The 19,719-nt window shown below is 35.1% G+C and overlaps 1 protein-coding gene across 4 annotated transcripts in view; it reads left to right on the forward strand.

The window, feature by feature from the left end:
• The window catches only part of EndoA (SH3 domain containing GRB2 like, endophilin-A), a 93,961-nt gene that overhangs the window by 42,357 nt on the left and 31,885 nt on the right, over positions 1-19,719 (forward strand). For all 4 annotated transcript variants that reach the window (XM_089094700.1, XM_089094702.1, XM_089094703.1 and 1 more), the window contains 2 exons: positions 7,862-8,078; positions 16,453-16,586. In XM_089094700.1, the coding sequence (XP_088950826.1) occupies positions 7,862-8,078; positions 16,453-16,586 (351 nt within the window). The remainder of the gene's footprint in view (positions 1-7,861; positions 8,079-16,452; positions 16,587-19,719) is intronic.

Consider the following 19,719-nt stretch of genomic DNA (forward strand, 5'->3'; position numbering starts at 1 on the left):
CATTTGACCGTGCATTGCCTCTGGTCCTAGACTTATAAGCTTTTTTATTTAGCTTTAATTCAATTAAACGCTGCTTTACTAATGATGGCCTTGTTACCCTTGGGCATAAAATGGATACTGTATAGAATTTAGTTTTTTTTTCTATTATTAGTGCCTTTTCGTTTCTTTTCGATTGTTTCACGTAAGAACATCGAAGAAGAAAAAAGTTAAAAAACACATGTAAAGGGGCGAATGGGTGATAGGTGCTCCTTTATTATGCTATTACTGTTCGGACGGAACTTTATCAGATCTAACGGAATACCCTTTCTCATTGCATCAAAATCTCATATACCTGAGAGGTCTTTATGGTTATTAATACAAGAAGTCAGTTGTCGGGTGAAGACAGCTAGTGAGAGTGGGTATACGTACATGTATATCTCTTTTGTAACATGCCACACAGTGCCAGACACACCAAAGGCCTGATATTCTTCTAATTATTTCCCAGTTTAACTAGTAGTTCTTTTACCTATTGAACCTTTGCCTGAAGAAACCAAGAGATGACTGATGGGATAGGAGTTGGCTCCGGTTAGGCATGTAGTGCCGGATGAATCTATGATTCAAGTTCTCTCGCCTAGGTGTCTCGTCTTTGAGGTTACTAGGGCAAGTTGTGTGTCTTATGTGTTTGTCTGGTCGCCTTTTAAAACTGGTGACTTTAAAAGTAGTCGTAGCACTTTGGCTATACAACAGCCTGTGTTACTAGTCCTATTTTGCTTCCTTCCGAGTGGGGCTTATTACGTTCTTTGTCCCTCCCTCCCCCAGTATGAAGCGGGTTGCTATTTTCGACAGAAGGTCTCATGTTGGAACTATTCGAGATTTATGGTAGAATACTTTTGAGCATACAATGAATCCCAGCTGCATTACGGGAGTGTTGGGTCCAATGAACGTGGTTGTTGCAGAAAAATTAGCTGATATATACAATTCTAGGAGACAAAATTCATTAATAGTAGGAGAAAAATAAGTTTTGACCAGGAAAAAATTGATACAGAAATGGTTTCTTCACCATCCGGACTGGAAAAAAATGCTTAACAACATACCAAAAATCTAAATCTCTAGCTCGATGCGAAATTGTTTTTTTTTTTAATGTTTTTTTATTTATTTTCTCAAAAACCGGGAAGAAAATTAAAAACGTAAACTATAATGTTTTACACATCTTTTTAGATCAGCTTTTGGCTCTGAATTCATTTCTGATACTCATTTCGTTACCTGACCAAAAGAAAAATATTTATCAGCAAAAAAAAAAAAATGGGGAAAAATATGTGTCTTTGGGGAAAAAAACTCTTAACAGCGTTTATCAAGGTCTAATAAGGAATAAGTTTGTCTGTATTGTTTTCTTTTTGTCTGTTTAAACGCAAGGATTTGAAAAAAAAAAGACTAAACAGCAATAAACAGGAATGACGAAAACCCTCAGCACCAAACAGCATGAGACAAGATAGGTTCTAAATGTGTTCAGAGAAAAGCTTTTATCTTATTTTTCAAATATATAAAAATTGCACATCATCAAAATGTAGGAACTAGATTTTTCATCATCACAGTTAACTGTTATTCTTCTTCACTAAGTTCTTCTTCTTGAAACTTTGAATTGTTGCACGAGCTTCCCTTACAGGTACGGCAGGCTATAGTACACTCAAGTCCGTTTTTCTGACAGATACACTTTTCACTATCACAGCCGTCAATACGACACGAGCATTTGATAATTTTCAGCAGCTGAGACGGAGCGGCAGGGAGATCTGTTTTTATTGGCGCAAAAACTTCGTTATCCTGCAGTTTCCATCCCAGGCGTAAAGGGTCTACTGGGTTCCCGAGCCAGATTTGAACTTGGCAGTAGACACGTAGTGAGTGGTACTTCGCTGCTGCCTGAGTCGGTGGCAGTTCTTGTGGATGCACGAAAGTGGTGGCAGTACTCACTTTTCTGTGAAAGATTAGCTTTCTGGCAGTGTCCAGGTTCGAAACATCAGGGCAACCGTACAGTATCAACAATGCTCGCTCTCCTGCTGCCACAATATCGTCAAGCGATGCGAGCTTGTCGCCAAATATAGCAGAGCTATCCCTGAAACTCTTGTTGGAAAGTAGCAGCTGAACGGCTTTGCCGTTTCCTATTCCGAAAAGGTGAGAGGTTGTGTCACAACCCAGCACGGCATGACAGAACGTTATCTGATTGCTGACATCTGTTCATAGCTTCTGATTCATCTCAATAATATCCCAAGCTGTACTAGTACCGCCAAACTTAGATTCTGGTGAGAAATATACACGCCCGGAACGCGAATCTGATCGACTGATCAGAAGAACCAAGATGTCAGTATCATCAGCAACCACGATTGTGTCTGTAAGACTAGCAGCTTTTACGGCTTTTTCTACAATCAGAACGTCGGCGTCTCCTTCCGAGTGGAAAATTCGGAAACCAACGGCTTCCAAATGGCTGCCGAGCAGCTTCAGGAAACGTCCTTTGTTTGTCTTACATGAAAGAAACTCTTCTTTCTTCATGCAGAGGGTCATCTCTTCGGTGAAAAAGACTTGGTGGCCAACCATCCTTGCTCGACGTAAATGGGTAGCATCTTTGATTGCTGGACCACCTTCATATCCGTCAAACACAACGATCGCACTAGGGTACCTTGCTTGTACGTAATGGACGTATGAAGTAAAGATGACCTTGAAGGTTAACCCTACCTTTCATGGAACTCGATGTACAAGAGAACCTCCATCCAAGGCTAGATTCATCATGGACTGATGCACAGCGTTTAAATTTCTGGACTTCAGCATAGGAGGAGCAGAATCCATGGCTGTGTAAAGTGTCAATAAGAAATCTGAACTTGAAATGGTGATCCAGTTGCACTGCTAAGCCTAGTTGCAGTGGACAAATGAGGGCACGCGGGCGAGCTGCTTGAACGATAGAATTGCCAATGGCAAGCACTTTGAAGGAAATATCGGTTCCAACGAATATTTCATCTAAGAACACCATTAGGCTATCAGGTAGAGAGCCTTCCAGCTGTTCTCCAGAAAAAATCTGCTTTGCGGTCATATATGATTCCTTCTGTGCTGGCAGTCCTTTGATATCACTTTTTATAATCTTTGCTGCTACTCTAATAAGGTTGATTTTCTTACTCTCTTCGTTATGGGTTTGGTCCAAGTAACTAAAACTTTGGAGTATCGCTGATGCTTTTTCTTCAAATGTCACCACGTCAGCCTTACCGTCAATAGTTGCAAATACTAGCTGGTCACTGAAATATTCCAGAAGCTTGCTCTTCAAGTGCTTGTTAGAGTACGGTTCAAGGTCTGTCCCATTCAAAAGCTCTCCCATTTTAACAACAAGTTCACTGACTGTATACTGTTCTTTGTCATTTTCTTCGAAAAAAGTAGCCAGCTTCAAAAACGCCTGATATCTTTCATCGTGACCTGGCCTCCCCCTTTTTGGACGTTTTTTATCTGGCTTAGTATCTTCGAGTATTCCAAAAAATTCCAGCGTCGCAAATCTGGTTGGAAGGCTCTTATTTAATCGCAACAAAGAAGAACAGGCTGCGTGATAAATGGCATCAACTGCGTGCAGGTCTGACACTGCACATATTCGGCGGAAAACGTTATTTGACCAATCATCATCACTGCTTTTGCACACTGTCTTTATACTCTCTTCAAAGTCTTTAGTCCGAACCTTGTACCACTCGTGTCCTTTTCTGTGGGTAGTGTTGAGATTTATCCTTGTAGTGCAGAAAAAGCAACACTCTTGGAAGTTGAATCTTGGAGTCCGTGATCGGAGTACCACTTTTTCTGCTTCCGTCTTTTCTTGCAAGCTTCGTCGTCTCTCATTCTCAATTTTTGACAGGTATATTTTGTTTGTGAAAGTCTTTCTGCTAGCAACATGGACTTGGTTCCCTGCCTCGACAGAGATGCTGGTACCTCTCGTTTTGCTAGCTTCATTGATCGCCGTAGCTCCTTTTTCTGCCAGTACCAACGATTCTGATGTGTCTATTGAACGTTCACAAAGGGGACATAAAACTGCGGTCTCAGCCATCTAAAAAAGAGAACTGGGAATAAGTGAGTATAAGTAGTATAAGTAATAAGTGAGCATAAGTATGGGAATAAGTAGAGCTGTCGGTGAATGTTACAACGAAAACCCTGATTCTGAACCGAAAAATCTGTAGCTAAACCCTCCCCAGTTCAGATAGGTTACTAAAATAAATGAACTGTCAATCTTATTGAGGGTCGGCGTCGAGTATCATGGGTGCTTTAAGGATTCTTGACCAGGGAAATCTGACAGTCACATCCGCGAAAGGGACCGGCGATAGTACTCTCGCTTCCACTAGAGAAAAAACTTTTTCGTTCCGCCTAGTATCGTCGACCATGCTGCACTTTAGTGAATTGTTTTCTGCACTTAAATTGTATTCAGACAGATGGCGCTAATAAAATGTGTGTCAGAAAAGACAAGTAGGACGAGCGTAGAGTTTTCCTTCTTGTCTATATTTCCTTCCTCCGATTCCTTTCCGCTTCCTAGTAGTTACATTAGAAAAGCATCGGCAAGAAAAACAAACAAAAACGCACCTGTGTTAAATCTCTGCTCGGACTCCAAAATACTTTCCATCTGAGGAGTTTTTTTGCAGATAGGTGGCTCTACAAGGCTCAGCAGACTGAAGCAACTTTGAAAAGAGTGCAAGATCAAGGCATGGTGTAACAGAAAGTGAATATCAGAAGGGACTTTCCAGCTGGCTGAAAATGTCAGCAATAAACCTCAATAGGAAAATAAATGGATTTTGAAAGCAGGTGGGCTATTTGTTCAGATGGAGAAAAATGAAGCGAAAATTCGTGCTCCTCTTCGAAAAATACCCCATGATCGGGTGTCCCTTGATTTTTTTTTTTTTTTTTTTTACTTCATACAAAAAAAAAAAATAAAAAAAATTAATGATTAAACGTGATGTTTCTGTCTAATAAAAGAGCACAAAAACAATCGTTTCTTAAAAGGGAAACCATCAACAAACTACTTTTCTTTTCACGGTTCCTCATTCTCGGATTCTGGAAATATCAAAAAAATAGGCGCAAAAAACGTGAAAAAAAGGGAATTTCGCAACGGGGATGGAGTTTTATATTTTTGATATGTTGTAGAGCTCTCTTTTCTGAACACAGTGGTGCAAAAATAATTTCTGTACCAATTTTTTTCTGGTTCGACCATTTTTTTCCGTATCTTTCCCCTACTATAACTCTCATGGTGGTTTTAAGATAAAGTTAGGATAATGGTGGGGGACTTTCGATCTGAAGATAATGTGCTCTTTTGTTTTTGCTGCATCAAATCTGGCCATCTAGGCATCAGACCATTTCTCACTCTCCATGTGATAAGATACATTTTATTTTAAAAACGCCTTCCCTAGCAATAAAGGCTGAATGTGTTCATCTTTTTAAATGAACAAATACAATCAAAAAAGGACAACACAGATACCTGAGATCCTGCTGAAGGGACAAGGACGTTCTTGTAAGGTCTTTGTGTTGCTCGAACAGCTTCAAGGGTGTTTTGTTTTCGTAAAGGGATTTAGAGAGCACTAAGCTATATCTTATGTCACTAATGTATGCAGGGAAAAGAGTGGAACCCAGGCTATTGCCTTGAAATGCCCTAGCATTTACAAGATTGCTATGGCTGCATTTATGGTGCCAGAGATGGCTATGGCTGCATTTATGCAGCCAGTGATGAATATGGCTGCATTTATGCAACCAGAGGTGACTAAGATAGCATTCACAAAATTACAATATATACAATTAAATAACGGGCCATATTGTTACAAATAGAGAAAAAAGAGTTTTTTTGGTGAAAATCCAGTGTTAATCATTTAGCATCTTACTTGATATTAAATTAAAAAAAAAAAACTTTTTTCAACTGAAAGTAAGGAGCAGCATTAAAACTTACAGTAACCCTCTACTGTAGGGTTTTCTGATACGCTGAATCTGATGGAGCAATTTTCATTAAAATTCTATGAATTTTAAGGGGTGTTTCCCCCTTGTTTTGAAAATAAGGCAAATTTTCTCAAGCTCGTAACTTTTCATTGGTAAGACTAAACTTAATGAAAATTATATATTTGAAGTCAGCATAAAAAGACAATTCTTTTGATGTATCTATTGGTATAAAAATTTCGTTTTTTAGAGTTTCGGTTGCTATTGAGCCGGGTCGGTCCTTACTTACAGTTCGTTACCACGAACTGTTTGATACTTGTAAGAAACTTGTAAAATATTTTATTGGCAACGTTGTTGTATTGTTTACTAATTTAGGAAAGGAGATTTATGGGTTTAATTCAGACTGTGATCATAGGATCGTGATCTGGTTTGATAGTTGGGTCAATAGGAGCTATTTTTTTTCGTTTGATGAGAGGTACCAAGAGGTATCCGAGACCAAAGTACAGTTGGGAGTTGAATGATTAGAGTCCTGGCTAGTTTTGCGCAGCAGAATTTTAGGACAATGTTTGGCATGTTAAATAGGCTTGATCATCAGGTCATATCAAGGCTCTCCAGAACATGGAGTAAGGATTCTTATAGAATATGGGGTATAGATTGTTCATAGATCATAATGATTCATTTGTAAAGTTTGGATTTCCAATAGAAAGTTGAAAGTTCCCCTTGAAAATTAAAAATCTTAATTTTCTGTTGAACGTCACTATTGCTGTATTTGGGTTATGTTAATGTGTCGTTCTTGATTTTACGTAGTTCTGTTTTCAACTTTTTTTTATTTTGTTTTTGTATTTGACGTATAGAGCAAATTTGGGTTTCCCAGAGCTTGTGGTAGCATTTAAAATGAAATACCATCTTACGAGGTGACAGCTCTATAGCAGCAATAAATGTAAAATGTGTATCTCAAGAGACCCAAATCTTTGTTAATAAGCATTTTAATGCTTACTGACTTCTTTTATAAGTAGTTGATTGAGTAATCTACAGGGGTGGTCCTGGCCTCTCTTGTGCTCGGTGCATAATCTTGACTAGCGCCACCCCTGTCTCCCACAAAATTTTCAGGCCATAATTTTAACAAAATTGTCATGTCTTAGCAAAACTATTTTCAATTAATTAATTAATTGATAATTTAAGTTTCATTTATTTTTTAGTTTATTATTTAGATTTTTTGATTATTTTCTATTTATTTTTGTTTCATTTATAAACTTGTACTTTATTGATTATTTTTATTTATTAACTGCGCCGTCTACTTTATTTTAATAAAAAGAAAATCTCAAAAATTACAAAATGATGACAACCGTTAGATTATTTATTTGAAATTTTGCTTCCCTAAAATTTTTGCACCTGGGGCAAGTGCCCTTTCTGTCCGTCCCCTACAACCGCCTCTGATTATCTAGCAATTTTTTCGTTCGATTTGTCTTTTTTTCCATTACGTTTCTTTTTATTCTTGAAATCGGTTATGTTGTAATTGACCTCTATAGTGTGTAGACACTTAATCGCACTATATCCCATTTGTATAACCTGAACACAAAGTAATGAAAAATTTCTTATAAATGCCCAAATTTTGGATAATAAGCGTTTCAATGCTTATTGACTTTTCTTTACAGTAGATTGAAGAGTACAGCAAATTTTACTCTATTATGTCTTTTTCTGTAATTACTTTTCTTCTGGGTATAACTTTTGGCGTCGATAATAATGCAGTATAATATATGTTTAATTCATGTTCTGATGATCAGCTTTACTTTTGCAGACATGGAGTATTTAACAATTCGTTATTGTTACAATTCACTTATTATGTATAAGGGAAATTCTTCAATTCCCTCATTTAATTTCTTTATCATAGTAATGAGGACATGTTTTAATTATAATTAAATACCTGTATACTGAAGCTTCACTATCCTATTTAAAGAGAACAGACATAACGTACGAGCTTGTCGAAGAGCTACAGCTGAAGACCAAAGAATTTCTACAGCCAAACCCCAATGCAAGAGCTAAAATGGCCGCAGTCAAAAGTATATCAAAGCTGAGTGGACAAGCTAAAGCTGCCACCTATCCCCAACCCGAAGGGGTTCTTGGTGAGGCTATGGTCACATTCGGCAGGAAACTTGGAGATGACAACCAGTTTGGTATGTTGCTTCACTTAAACTTTCATGAAATATTGGTGTTTGTTGTCCTTTAATTGTTTTCATTAGTTAACGCGAGTGATGTTTTGTGTAGACTACTTCTTGTGCAAAGAGCACTTAAGTTCTAGCCTCAATTGATCTCTAATTGGTTATGTGTTTTCATACAACTTTTTTGTATTATAATTTTTCATTAATTTGGTGAAAGGAGCTTAGAAACTTGCTGATGTTTTCAAGTCACTTAATAAGCTGTATAAGATGCATTTTGTGGTAGCTATTACTACTACTAGCAACTACTACTATAATACTACTTGCACTCATTGCAGCATTAAGCCACCTGAGGGCAACACAACTGTTCATCATCCATCCCATTGTCCAGACCTTCACTATTCGCTCCGTGATTGTTCCATCATTCCGTAGAATTTCCACTTTCTCTAATTCTATTTTTATGTCATCTTCCAAGTCCCCATTTGAGAACCCCCTGTTTTTCATTTGACCGTAGATTGAATGCTAAAAAGTAGGTTTTGGGCAGTATTCCATTGCAGATGTAGATGGCGGGATCGAACCACGTTTTTCTCAGAGCTTCTTGTTCGATGTATAGTCGTGGTAACTGGTATCAAAATTTATGTCCTTAGAAATTCTTCTGGTAAAAGTTCAGCATTTCTCTTCAACTTCTCGAAGCTCCTGCGTTTCCGGATAATAGTTAACAACTGTCATTGCCATAGTTTCTAGTATCCTAATCCTAGTTCTAAGGCTTTTCTTCTTTTTTTTAATTTTTTTTTACCGCGAAAAAAAAAACATGCCCCTTAGCTGTTATACGTTTTACATCTTTACTGAATCCACCTTCCTTGCCTAGCTACTTTATGTAATAGGTAAGCAAGTAATAATGCTGCCTGCCTAAGATCTCAAATAACGCCCTATGCAATCTCAAATAATATCTATTATATTATTATTTTATAATAATTTGGTAAAAACAACGTCACTCTTAGATTTCATGATAACGCTCGATGATTGGTTCTAGAAGGTGGCAAGAATTGAAGATGACATTAATTGTAATTAATTTTCTCTAAATAGTCTGTCTGAGTTTGACTAATATTAACTTCCCCTGATGTAATTGGCTGTGTGTAGCAACAGTCCTTATATGGCAACAACCAGCATTATGTAGCAAGAATCCTAAATTTCTATTGAAAGGGTCCGGTTAACTAGTATTATTGGAGGAGAGTGAAGGGGGGCACTGTTTTGCATGGGTGCAGTTTAATTTCGTATAGTTTGTACTTATATTCATACACGTCTGTTAACCATAAAAAAATAAAATCATCAAAACGCTAGTTTAAATCGTATTTAGATTTAGAACGTTAGCATAAAAACAACTCTGACTTCTATATATATATATATATATATATATATATATATATATATATATATATATATATATATATATATATATATATATATATATATATATAATACTCTCAATATGATAAGAACAGGACATGATTGAATAGGCGCAGGGCCCGATTTTTTTATTTTTTTTGCGGGGCCCTCTTTATATATTAAATATTTAAATAAAATATAGCTGCACAGTAGTTTACGTACGTGAAGTAGTTCAAGTAAGTAGTGCAAATATTTCACTTATTTCACTTCTATTGTGACCACTACCAAGGCTAAGGGTATTAAAGTGAAAAATCTCAGGATGTTTTGAGGGGGAAGTTGACACAGTATGTACATACAGGCTTTTAAAAGGACATATAAGCAATATCGTACGGTTTGAAGTATTGTATTAAAACTTCCGGGGCATGATGAGAGAGTGGATGTTCAACTGACCAAAAGACGATATGTGCATACTACTACTGCTGCTAGCACAACTGCTACTATTGTTACTACTAATACTACTACTACTAGTGTGACTACTACTACCACTAAACCTTAAGGTATGAAGGGGAATATTTTAGTGGGTATGTAAGTTGCAGAAAGGACCTAGCGGCAATATCCCGGGAAATGTTTAGGGTATTAAATTAAGACATTGAGCATGTGTTGAGAAGGATGTAAAAAAAAAAAAAAAAAAAAAAGTGTAATATTCATACTGCTACCAATACTACTACTACAGCTATTGCTACTACTGAAGCTAAGCATATTAAGGTGAAGTTTTCAGGGAATATTTAGGGGGATGTTGAATTAAATAAAACACACCATGAGATTGTAGATTGTCAAAAAGGTATACAGCAGTATCTCTCAGGAACAAATTAGAGCATTAAGTTGAAACATCCATGGTAAGCTGATGTGGATTTCGAGCTAGCCAAAATGCACTATGTGAATACTACTACTGCTTGTACTGCTGCTGCTACAACTACTGTTACTAGTGAGGCTAACGGTATTGAGGTGAAACTTCAGGGAACGTTTAGGGGCAGTTTCATATACATCAAAACACACTATATGCATACAGGTTATCAAAAGGGCATATAAGCAATATTTTACGCTCGGCTAGAGTAATAAGTTGAAATTTCCACGGGCATATTGAGAGGGACGTTGAATTCAACCAAAGGCACTCTGTGCATACTGCTAATGCTACTACCACAGCTAATTCTGTTACTATTACAATTACTACTATGACTACTACTAATGAGGCTAAAGGTATGAAGGTGAAACTTTTAAGGAATATTTAGGAGGATTCTGAACTAAATCAAAAGGGAACATCGGCAGTATCCCAGTAATGGTCTAGGGTATGCTATTAAATTTTTCCATCATAAGACAGCGTGGTGCACTATCAAATTATTCCTTAGCGTGTAATCATAATAGCCCAGAGGGTTTACCCTTAGGGGAAAAAGATTAAAAATTACTTTCTGGAGCGGTGGGAGACAAAGAGGTTATAAGCTCAAAAAGAGTGTATTTTCACAATTTACATGAGCACAAAGGGTTCTAATGGACAAATCTTGGTGGAGGACCCCCCCCCCCCCGTAGATCGTATTTTTAAGATTTTGTAGTGACCAATTTGTAATTATGCTGTATGACATTTTTAGGATAATCCAATTATTTGGGTTCAGCTAAGAGAGAGTTGATTTAGAATGTTTGTTTAAAGATGGTTGACTCCAAAAAAAAAATTTTCTGCATTGACACACGAACGTCAACGCGCCAAGAGATGGAATTTCAATGAAAGAATATGAGATTACTACGCACACCGTCGTTGCCGTTCGTATTGGAAAAAATACAAAAGGCACCATATACAATAACTCATCTGGAGATGCAACAGAAATTTTCTCTTCAAATGGATAATAAGTTTTGGGGATGAAGAAATATGTAGATTTTCTACATTGACTAATATAAATCAAACACAAACTCAATAAAAAAAAAAAAAAAAAAAAAAAAAAAAAAAAAATTCAAAAATGTCACTACGTTATGCTTCCCACAAGCAAAAATAATTCGTACAATTGCTGCCAACAATTCAATTATGACCACAGTTGATGGTAATCTTCAAGAACAATCACACAGAGATGAGTTAATTTTGAAAATAGGATGTAAATGCATGAATAAAGAGAGGGTGCGAGCTTTTAAGCAATAATTCGTTTAATTTTAATATCTGTCAATGGAATATCTGGCGTCGTAAGTTAAGGTTATGTTTGATTTTGTATTAAAAGGTTCCTGTCTCCTACTCAACAATACCAATTAAAATGAGAATATGAGTTATAGGCTACATAATTTTCTATCTACCTTTTCTTTAATATTTTATTTTTACTACTACTACTACTACTAAAAACTCACTGCAGAGCCAAGCCGCTTGAGGCCAGTACAGCTACACACGCTCCTCCTCCATCCCAATGTATTCAAAACCTCCGTCTTTACACCCTCCCAAGAATTTCCCGTTTCCCTTAAATCTTTCTTTACGACATACTCCCACTCCATTCGGGGATGATCTGTTTTCCGTATATTTGTGTTCTTTTTTGTAGCCCCTCGGAAACTACGCTTCCTTGGGCAATATTTATATCCTTGATTTTTTTTGTGTTGCGTTTATTTTAGCAATAATAAAAGTTTTAGCATGTACCTCAAAGCTGATTTAGCCTTAAGACAATGCATCAGCGGTATGTATATAGTGCATACTTTTACAACATAGTAAATTTGTTACGCAAATGGTTATGCAAAATGAGGTAGAGCCCTAATTGAAACAAATAAAATACAAGTCTCATACGCACACACACGCACACAACTCACAACAACAACGAGAGAGAAGACTCAAGACAAAAAACTTCGTTTAAATACATCGATACCCTTGAAATTTTAGGTCTGAATGAAGTGAGATCCAGACATTATGTTTGCTTTTTAACCAGATTGTTATGTTTTTTCTTAGAGAATAAACATATTTTTTGAAGTACGCAACATATGCTGTTAGTATATTTAGACTATTATATGCATCTCGTGTTGCTTTTGTGAGCCTATTAAAAGTTCTTATTTGTCAAGTTATGTAGTGCTAGAATTTCTAAGACGTCAAAGTTATTTTGACAGGATACTCCCTTGAAAACAAGCAAACAGGAATGTCAACATAATAAACTTCCCTTTATTTGCAATCCCTGCTTTGAATGACCATGACTTTCTGCTGATTGTAGCAGATCCGCCCACTCGCGATCAATACTCCTTGATTGTTTCCTAAGTGGAAAGAAAGAAATCCAATGATCCTTATGGAATTCCGTGAACATTGCAGAAACGAGAAAAATGTTTCATAAAAAGAATTATTAGAAGCATAGGATCTACAATGGGATTTGCTAGGAAACAGTGAAAATTTCCATAAGTCTACAATAAGGGATACTGAAGTGCAATAAAGATTTCCCCTCTTTCTCTCTAATTTTCTCTTTTTACTGAAATTGTGTAAAGTTCTACTAGAATTCTGTAAATCGTTGAAAGTGCATCGTTTGAGTTTATGAACTCGGTACGTTGTTCTCAGCCCTTATAGTTCTGTTTTTTTTTTTTTTTTTTTTTTTTTTTTTTTTTTTTTTTTTTTTTTGGCTGGCGGATAGTTTTGCGAAGAGATTTTTTTGTGTATTTCGATGACCTGAGTCAAGCTCCTTATGTCTTTTTTCTCCTTTGGCCTTTTTCAATTGAATTGTTTTTGCTAATGTTCAGGAGAGTAGCTCCAGCATTTTTATTGGGGGGGGGGCGGAGCAATAGGGGTCCATATCTGGATAGTCAAGGGGTATGGGCTATATAATAGTTTTTTCTCCAATTTTTTTTTTTGGGGGGGGGCCTCCTTATCCCCCCGAAACGACGCCCCTGCTAATGTTGTGTTTAGTCTTTTACAGGCTATACCCTCTGAACATTGTTGTTTATGTTTGTATATATATATATATATATGTATATATAAGCTCAATCCTCATTAAATACGTGGCGGATGGGTTTCAAGTGGGTATGAAAAAACTAAATTTGGTGATATTTTTCCTTTTAAGAGATTTGTAGGCTCATAATTACGAGATTTTACTATTTCTTTTTTTATCAACAGATTCATATGAAGGGAAATGAACATTGATCATGTTAACATTTAACTTAATTTGATATAAATTTCGTTGTTGTAGTACAAGTCTGATTTTACGAACCCTTCGTTAGATGGGCTCGTTTAATCAGTTGAATAGTGTTCAGTTTTAAATAATGTTAGAATTAGTTAGTCAGCAGTTAGATAGTGGACTGGGATATACAAAGGGTGTATAAATAACATGTAAGGCAGGGGATTTATACACAGTAAACACTAACGTAACACCAAAACAAAACAAAAACTCTATAGTCTCGCGGTACTAGGAAAAAAATAAAATAAAACAAGTAAAAACATCAAAATAAAATAATAAAATAAATAAGTAAAAAAAAGAAAAAAAAGGGAAACAAATTAAAAAAAACGCAATAATCAGGCAAGACTCAGTATAAAACTTGCTTCTTAAATTGAACAGCCAAAAGTTGTAAAGTACCAAATTTATAATCTATATGCCAGCAGTAATAGGTAAACCATAATGTTGCGAAATATTCTCACGTTCAGATCTGGGAAACTGCAATTCACAAGTCTAACAGTTTCTTCGAAAATAAGAAGACTTAGTATCGATCAAACAATCATAATATGCAAATGATCATTGCTATTCAGAATATAGCAATGTTTAATTTAGATTCTTCATAACTTTGGAGTAAAATTGGTTGAGAAATTGATTGAAAGCTAGAAAGTTACTTTCTAGATTGAATATATATATATGCTAAATTTGAACTATATCCGATTCGAATCCTGACTGTTATATTTAAATATAAACTTGATTAATCAACCAAGAGGGACAGTATATATATTTTTGGCCCGTGCCGGATAAAGAGAAAAAGGGCCCAATCGGGCCCCGCACTTGAAAGGCATTTTAGTGGACATCGCCGGATGAGATTTATTAATGTACTTAATATTACGTAATATATACTTTATAATATATAAAACTAATACCCGTAAACGTTTATGTCAAATTCATTGAATTTAATCTGCATAGTTCTATATTAGAGAAATTTTGCACTACATTCAGAAGTTTCTCAACGTCGTTCTTCCGTCCAGTCAAGATAGATCGTACAATTGCTGCAAAAATTCAATTTGTAGCCACAATAGACGGTAATATTCTAAACAAGCACAGAATGATGAAATAATTTTGACAATCACTAAAAAGATTGAATGTAAATACATGGCTGAAGAGAACGTGCAAGCCTCTGAATAATAATTCTCTTAGTTTTAATAACTTTCAATGGAAATATTTGACCTTATGTTTGATTTCGAATTGTATGGTTCCCTCCTTCTTCTTAACAATACCAATTAAAATGAGAATGTGAGTTATAGGCTATATAATTTTCTATATATTCTTCAAGGTTAAAATACATTAAAAGCGTTTTCGCATGTTGACCAATGGTATGCGTAGCGCAGGTACCGATCTCTGATTTTCTGCCTTCAGCCGGGAGGGCAATGCGTCGTTGGGGGTAGATCATCCGACGCTTCCCGAATTTCCCCCCAGATTTCTCCAGGTACCACTTTAGATTTGGGTCGACTCTGGCTGAGCTTCCAGAGTCATATTATTGACCCCGTTCCAAACCAGATAACCAACGACATCAGGACTCAAACCCCTGTCCTCAGGATTTCAAGTCTAGCGCGCAAATCACTCGACTAGTACATATACAAGGTTAGAGACTGTCAATAAAGCTCTTCTGTCGGCTAAATCAAATACTTGTCCATAATATATAAAACTGATCACCAAGGGGTTTGATCATTTAGACCCTTTTCTCAGTTATTAATCTATATCCTCTATTCAGTATTATAGCAATTCTCAATTATTAATCTAAGAGTGAAAATAACCTTAACATACAAGGTCAAATATTTCCATTGAAAGTTATTAAAACTAAGAGAATTATTATTCAGAGGCTTGCACGTTCTCTTCAGCCATGTATTTACATCCAATCTTTTTAGTGATTGTCAAAATTATTTCATCATTCTGTGCTTGTATAGAATATTACCGTCTATTGTGGCTACAAATTGAATTTTTGAAGCAATTGTACGATCTATCTTGACGATGTTGATAAACTTCTGAATAAATTGTATTTTAATTTAATTTATTCTTTAAAAATCTGGAAAATATAAATTCTTTTTCATTCCCAAAACTTAAAACCCATTTGGAGAGAAAATTTATGTTGCATCTCTAGTTGAGTTATTGTTTATGATGCCTTTTGAGTTTTTTTCAATATGAACGGCAACAACGGCATGTGTAGTGTTCTTATATTTTTTCATGAAATTCCATCTCTTGAGGCATTGACCTTCGTGTATCAACGCTCATGAAATAATTTTGGTGGTAAAACCAGTCATCTTTAAACAAAGTATTATAATCAACCCTCTCTTAGCTGAACTCCAATAATTGGATTGCCCCAATATGGCATACAGCTTAATCGCAAATAGTAGCCCACCGTACGAAGTCTTAAAAATACAACTTAAATTCCCTATATATATATATATATATATATATATATATATATATATATATATATATATATATATATATATATATATATATATATATATATATATATATATATATATATATATATATATATATATATATATATATATATATATATATATATATATATATATATATATATATATATATATATATATACCAATATTTGTCCATGGAAACTCTCTCTGCTGATGTAAATAGTGAGAACTTCTCGCGGTTCTGTGATGGACATAACATCATTACAAGTGCTCCCTGTCAGTAATATCTAAGCCGTGGTCCTATCTTAGGATAGTGCCTTAAGATACCAAAACAAACTTAAACTGAGCCAACAATTTCGCGGACCTATGGGTAAGAAATCCTAACACTGTTAAATTGTTTCTTTGTTCCAGCGGAAGCTTTGATTGAGATGGGTGAATCGATGAAGCAGATAGCCGATGTCAAATACTCACTTGACGACAACGTTAAACAAAATTTCTTGGAACCTCTTCACCATCTCCAAAGCAAGGATCTGAAAGAAGTGATGGTGAGTGGGAACGGACAATAGTCGATAAAATGACTTGGTAATCCCTCTATTGACTGAAAAGGACCAGATTAAATTGGGAAATGAAAATCGATGTGAATCTCATGAAGGAAACGCTGGTCTTTATGAGTGATGTATTAGGAAAAGAAACTTTAAATCTTTTCTTATGTTTACATTTGACAGCTGGTATTTTTATATAAAAAAAAAGTCAATATAAAATAAGGAGGAAAAGAACCAGCGGAAATTGGAATAATAATTCTTCGTTTTGAAGGGTTGCTGGGGGTTAGAGTAATAAGGTTATTATAAAATTAAAAGCCTCTAGAAATGGAAAAATTTTCTAATGCTAATACAAGCTTTGTTCTTATTTTTTGTGACTATAGGTTTTTCTTTTTATAATAAATTACTGACAGCTGTTGTTTTTATCAAAATTGGATTAATAAGAAAATTAAGCCATAGAAACTGAAATAATTATAATTGGAATTTGAAAGATTGCTCAGGGGTACAGCATTGCAGCTGTAGTGAAATTGAAAGCCTCTAGAAACGAGAAATTACTTCCATTATTAGTTTTACTATTATCCTTGGTAATGGTAACTATGGGTTCTTGTTTTTACAGTAAGTTAATCAACGCCGTATTGATTTTTGTAACTGCGATTGTTTTCATGCTCCAATAATTTTTTTTTTTTTTTTTAATACAGGTAGGTGTAATAAATAGAAATAAGAGTAAAAAATGTGATAAACATAATTCAGACATTATCCTGACTCTTATCTATCATTTGATACGGTGAAAAAAATGGTCACATTGATTCCTAGTGTACAAAATTCAATTTTTTTTTTCAAATTTACTGGCTTGAAAACTATAGGTCATGTAGAAAGGGTAATAAAAGACCTTGTCTTTATATTATGAATAAAAAAATACTCAAAGAAAAGTCGATTCAAGCAAAACTTAAGGAACATTTTTTGCCAAAGCTTGACAGGTAGTATATGGTCCTGTCTTTTGTATAATCTTTTAATGCTTAGAAATATGAAATCAACAGAGATATCAACTAGATAGCACCTTCCCGGGACATAATTTGGGCAATGTATTTTGCACCGATTTGGTTTTCGGATGTAGTCAGCAGAGTGTGGCTGATGGTATTTTCATATTTATTTGTGTATGCATTGGTATTATTTTTCTTTTTTCCTTTTGTATTTTTTTGTTTCATTTCTCCCTACATTCCCGGCCATGGAGCCTTCCGGGGGGAGGGGGAGTATTTGATGATTGTTACACGATGATACACATGGTTTTATTATCTAAATTTATTTTTGTTATTGTAGATCCGTTTCCGGATGATCCGCTCCCCCACCATATGTAGGTGTTTTTCTAGTAATATATTGGTGGAAAGAAAGTTGTTCTATTATCATTCGGCAAAAATCACTTATTTTTAAATTAGATTTGCCGCATTTCTTCTTTTTTCGTTTCTTTGCCGTTGGTGTAAATACCAAAACTCCCATTCTGGGCTTAAGGTCACAACATCAGTTTCGGGAGCCCAAGAACCCCAGTTGCTTAGGAACCTGGAAATCTTGACCAACCTCTTGAAAAAAAATTTGAGATGTTAATCATTTTTTATGGGAGAAAAAAGCTGCAATCTTCAGGTGTAGAATTTAAGCACTAGCTTGGATTGCAGCTATTACTTAAATATTGGCTCCTGTGTTATGCCAGGTGTCATGATGTTAACTTTAAGCGTCAAAAATATTTATTTATTACTGAATTATTGTTTGTTGGGGTGGTTAGCTTGCTTTGACATTTCGATAATTTGTATATGACGTTTTGGTGTCCATCAACATTAATGAAATGTCTTTGGACACTTAAAGCCAAGGGACCAGGGATACAGTATACTAATCGTGTGCGACTATTCTGACGAGGATTTATGTCCAGTTTTTATGTAGATTGGCTAAGTTTGTGCTGATTTGGGAATCATATTTTAGGTTCTGTTTGTGAAAGTAGCGCTTGATAACTTTGTAATAAAGACTACATGTATTTTTCCGGTGATTCTGGGCGTAATTTAATTCATTGCCCTTTTCTAGTGGTTCATCATTTAGTGCTACCTCTTTCAGTGTTTTGCCTATATATTTTTCCCCATGACTTAAAAGCTTTAAAAGGCAGCATTATTAATTAATAATTAACTAAGCCTAAAATTAATCGAATTGATAAAATGAAGCTTTAAAATAGCTGTCTATATAAATGTTTATTTTGTATGGACAATATATTCCCTTAATAATGAATGATATTAATAATATTAATTAACATTAATAATAACATTATAAACTTAAACATTAATAATATTAATTAACAATATTATTCTTATTATTTGCCATGTTTGGGAAATTGTGCTGCCTGGATTTTTATATGCTTTAAAGACTCTGTTTGGCCCTTTAAAGCCTTTGAATTTAAGCTAGCCAGATATTGTATTTTACGCTTTAGAGCTAGAATTATGAGAGGAAACAGAGGGGGGGGGGGGGTCTTCTTGGTAAATATTCCGTGCTTTTCTATCTCAACAGTTTATTTGTGTGTCTATGGTTTCAATTTTTAGTTTGTGATATATTTTTTTTTTTTACGTTATTGTTTTACCTCATCTTGTTTTAATCTTCAAAACCTCTCAATCCCAAACGATGTTATGTGCACATTTGGTTTCACTTGTTAATTTGTGATTCTTTTTTATGTTATTGTTTTACCTCATCTTTTTTTAATCCTCAAAACCTCTCAACCTCAAACGCTGCTCTGTGTATTTATGGTTTCATTTGTTAATTTGTGATTCTTTTTATGTTATTGTTTGTTTGTTTGTTTTTTACCTTGATTTCTGATCATAGACCTAAACAAATAATTTTCATTTTTTAATCAGTTGAAATGTTTAATTGTTGGAAAATTCAACTATTCTACATTTAATTTAGCGATAACTCTTTACTGGCCGTTCAGGCTGTCACGTTTATCAAAGCGTAAACTTCGCGCTGAAAGTTTGCCATTTTGAATTGGATTATAAATGTCAGTTCTCTCCCTGCCTCAATTTACAAAAGTATCAAAAGTTTACAGCTTTAATTCAACCCCTTGACAAGACTTTAAATTGCAAAAACTTTGTTGTTTTGTTTTTCTTTCGATCTA

Source organism: Artemia sp. Qi Xiang Cuo, chromosome 9 (genome assembly GCF_049724085.1).
Source record: "Artemia sp. Qi Xiang Cuo chromosome 9, ASM4972408v1, whole genome shotgun sequence".
NCBI classification, from domain to species: domain Eukaryota; kingdom Metazoa; phylum Arthropoda; class Branchiopoda; order Anostraca; family Artemiidae; genus Artemia; species Artemia sp. Qi Xiang Cuo.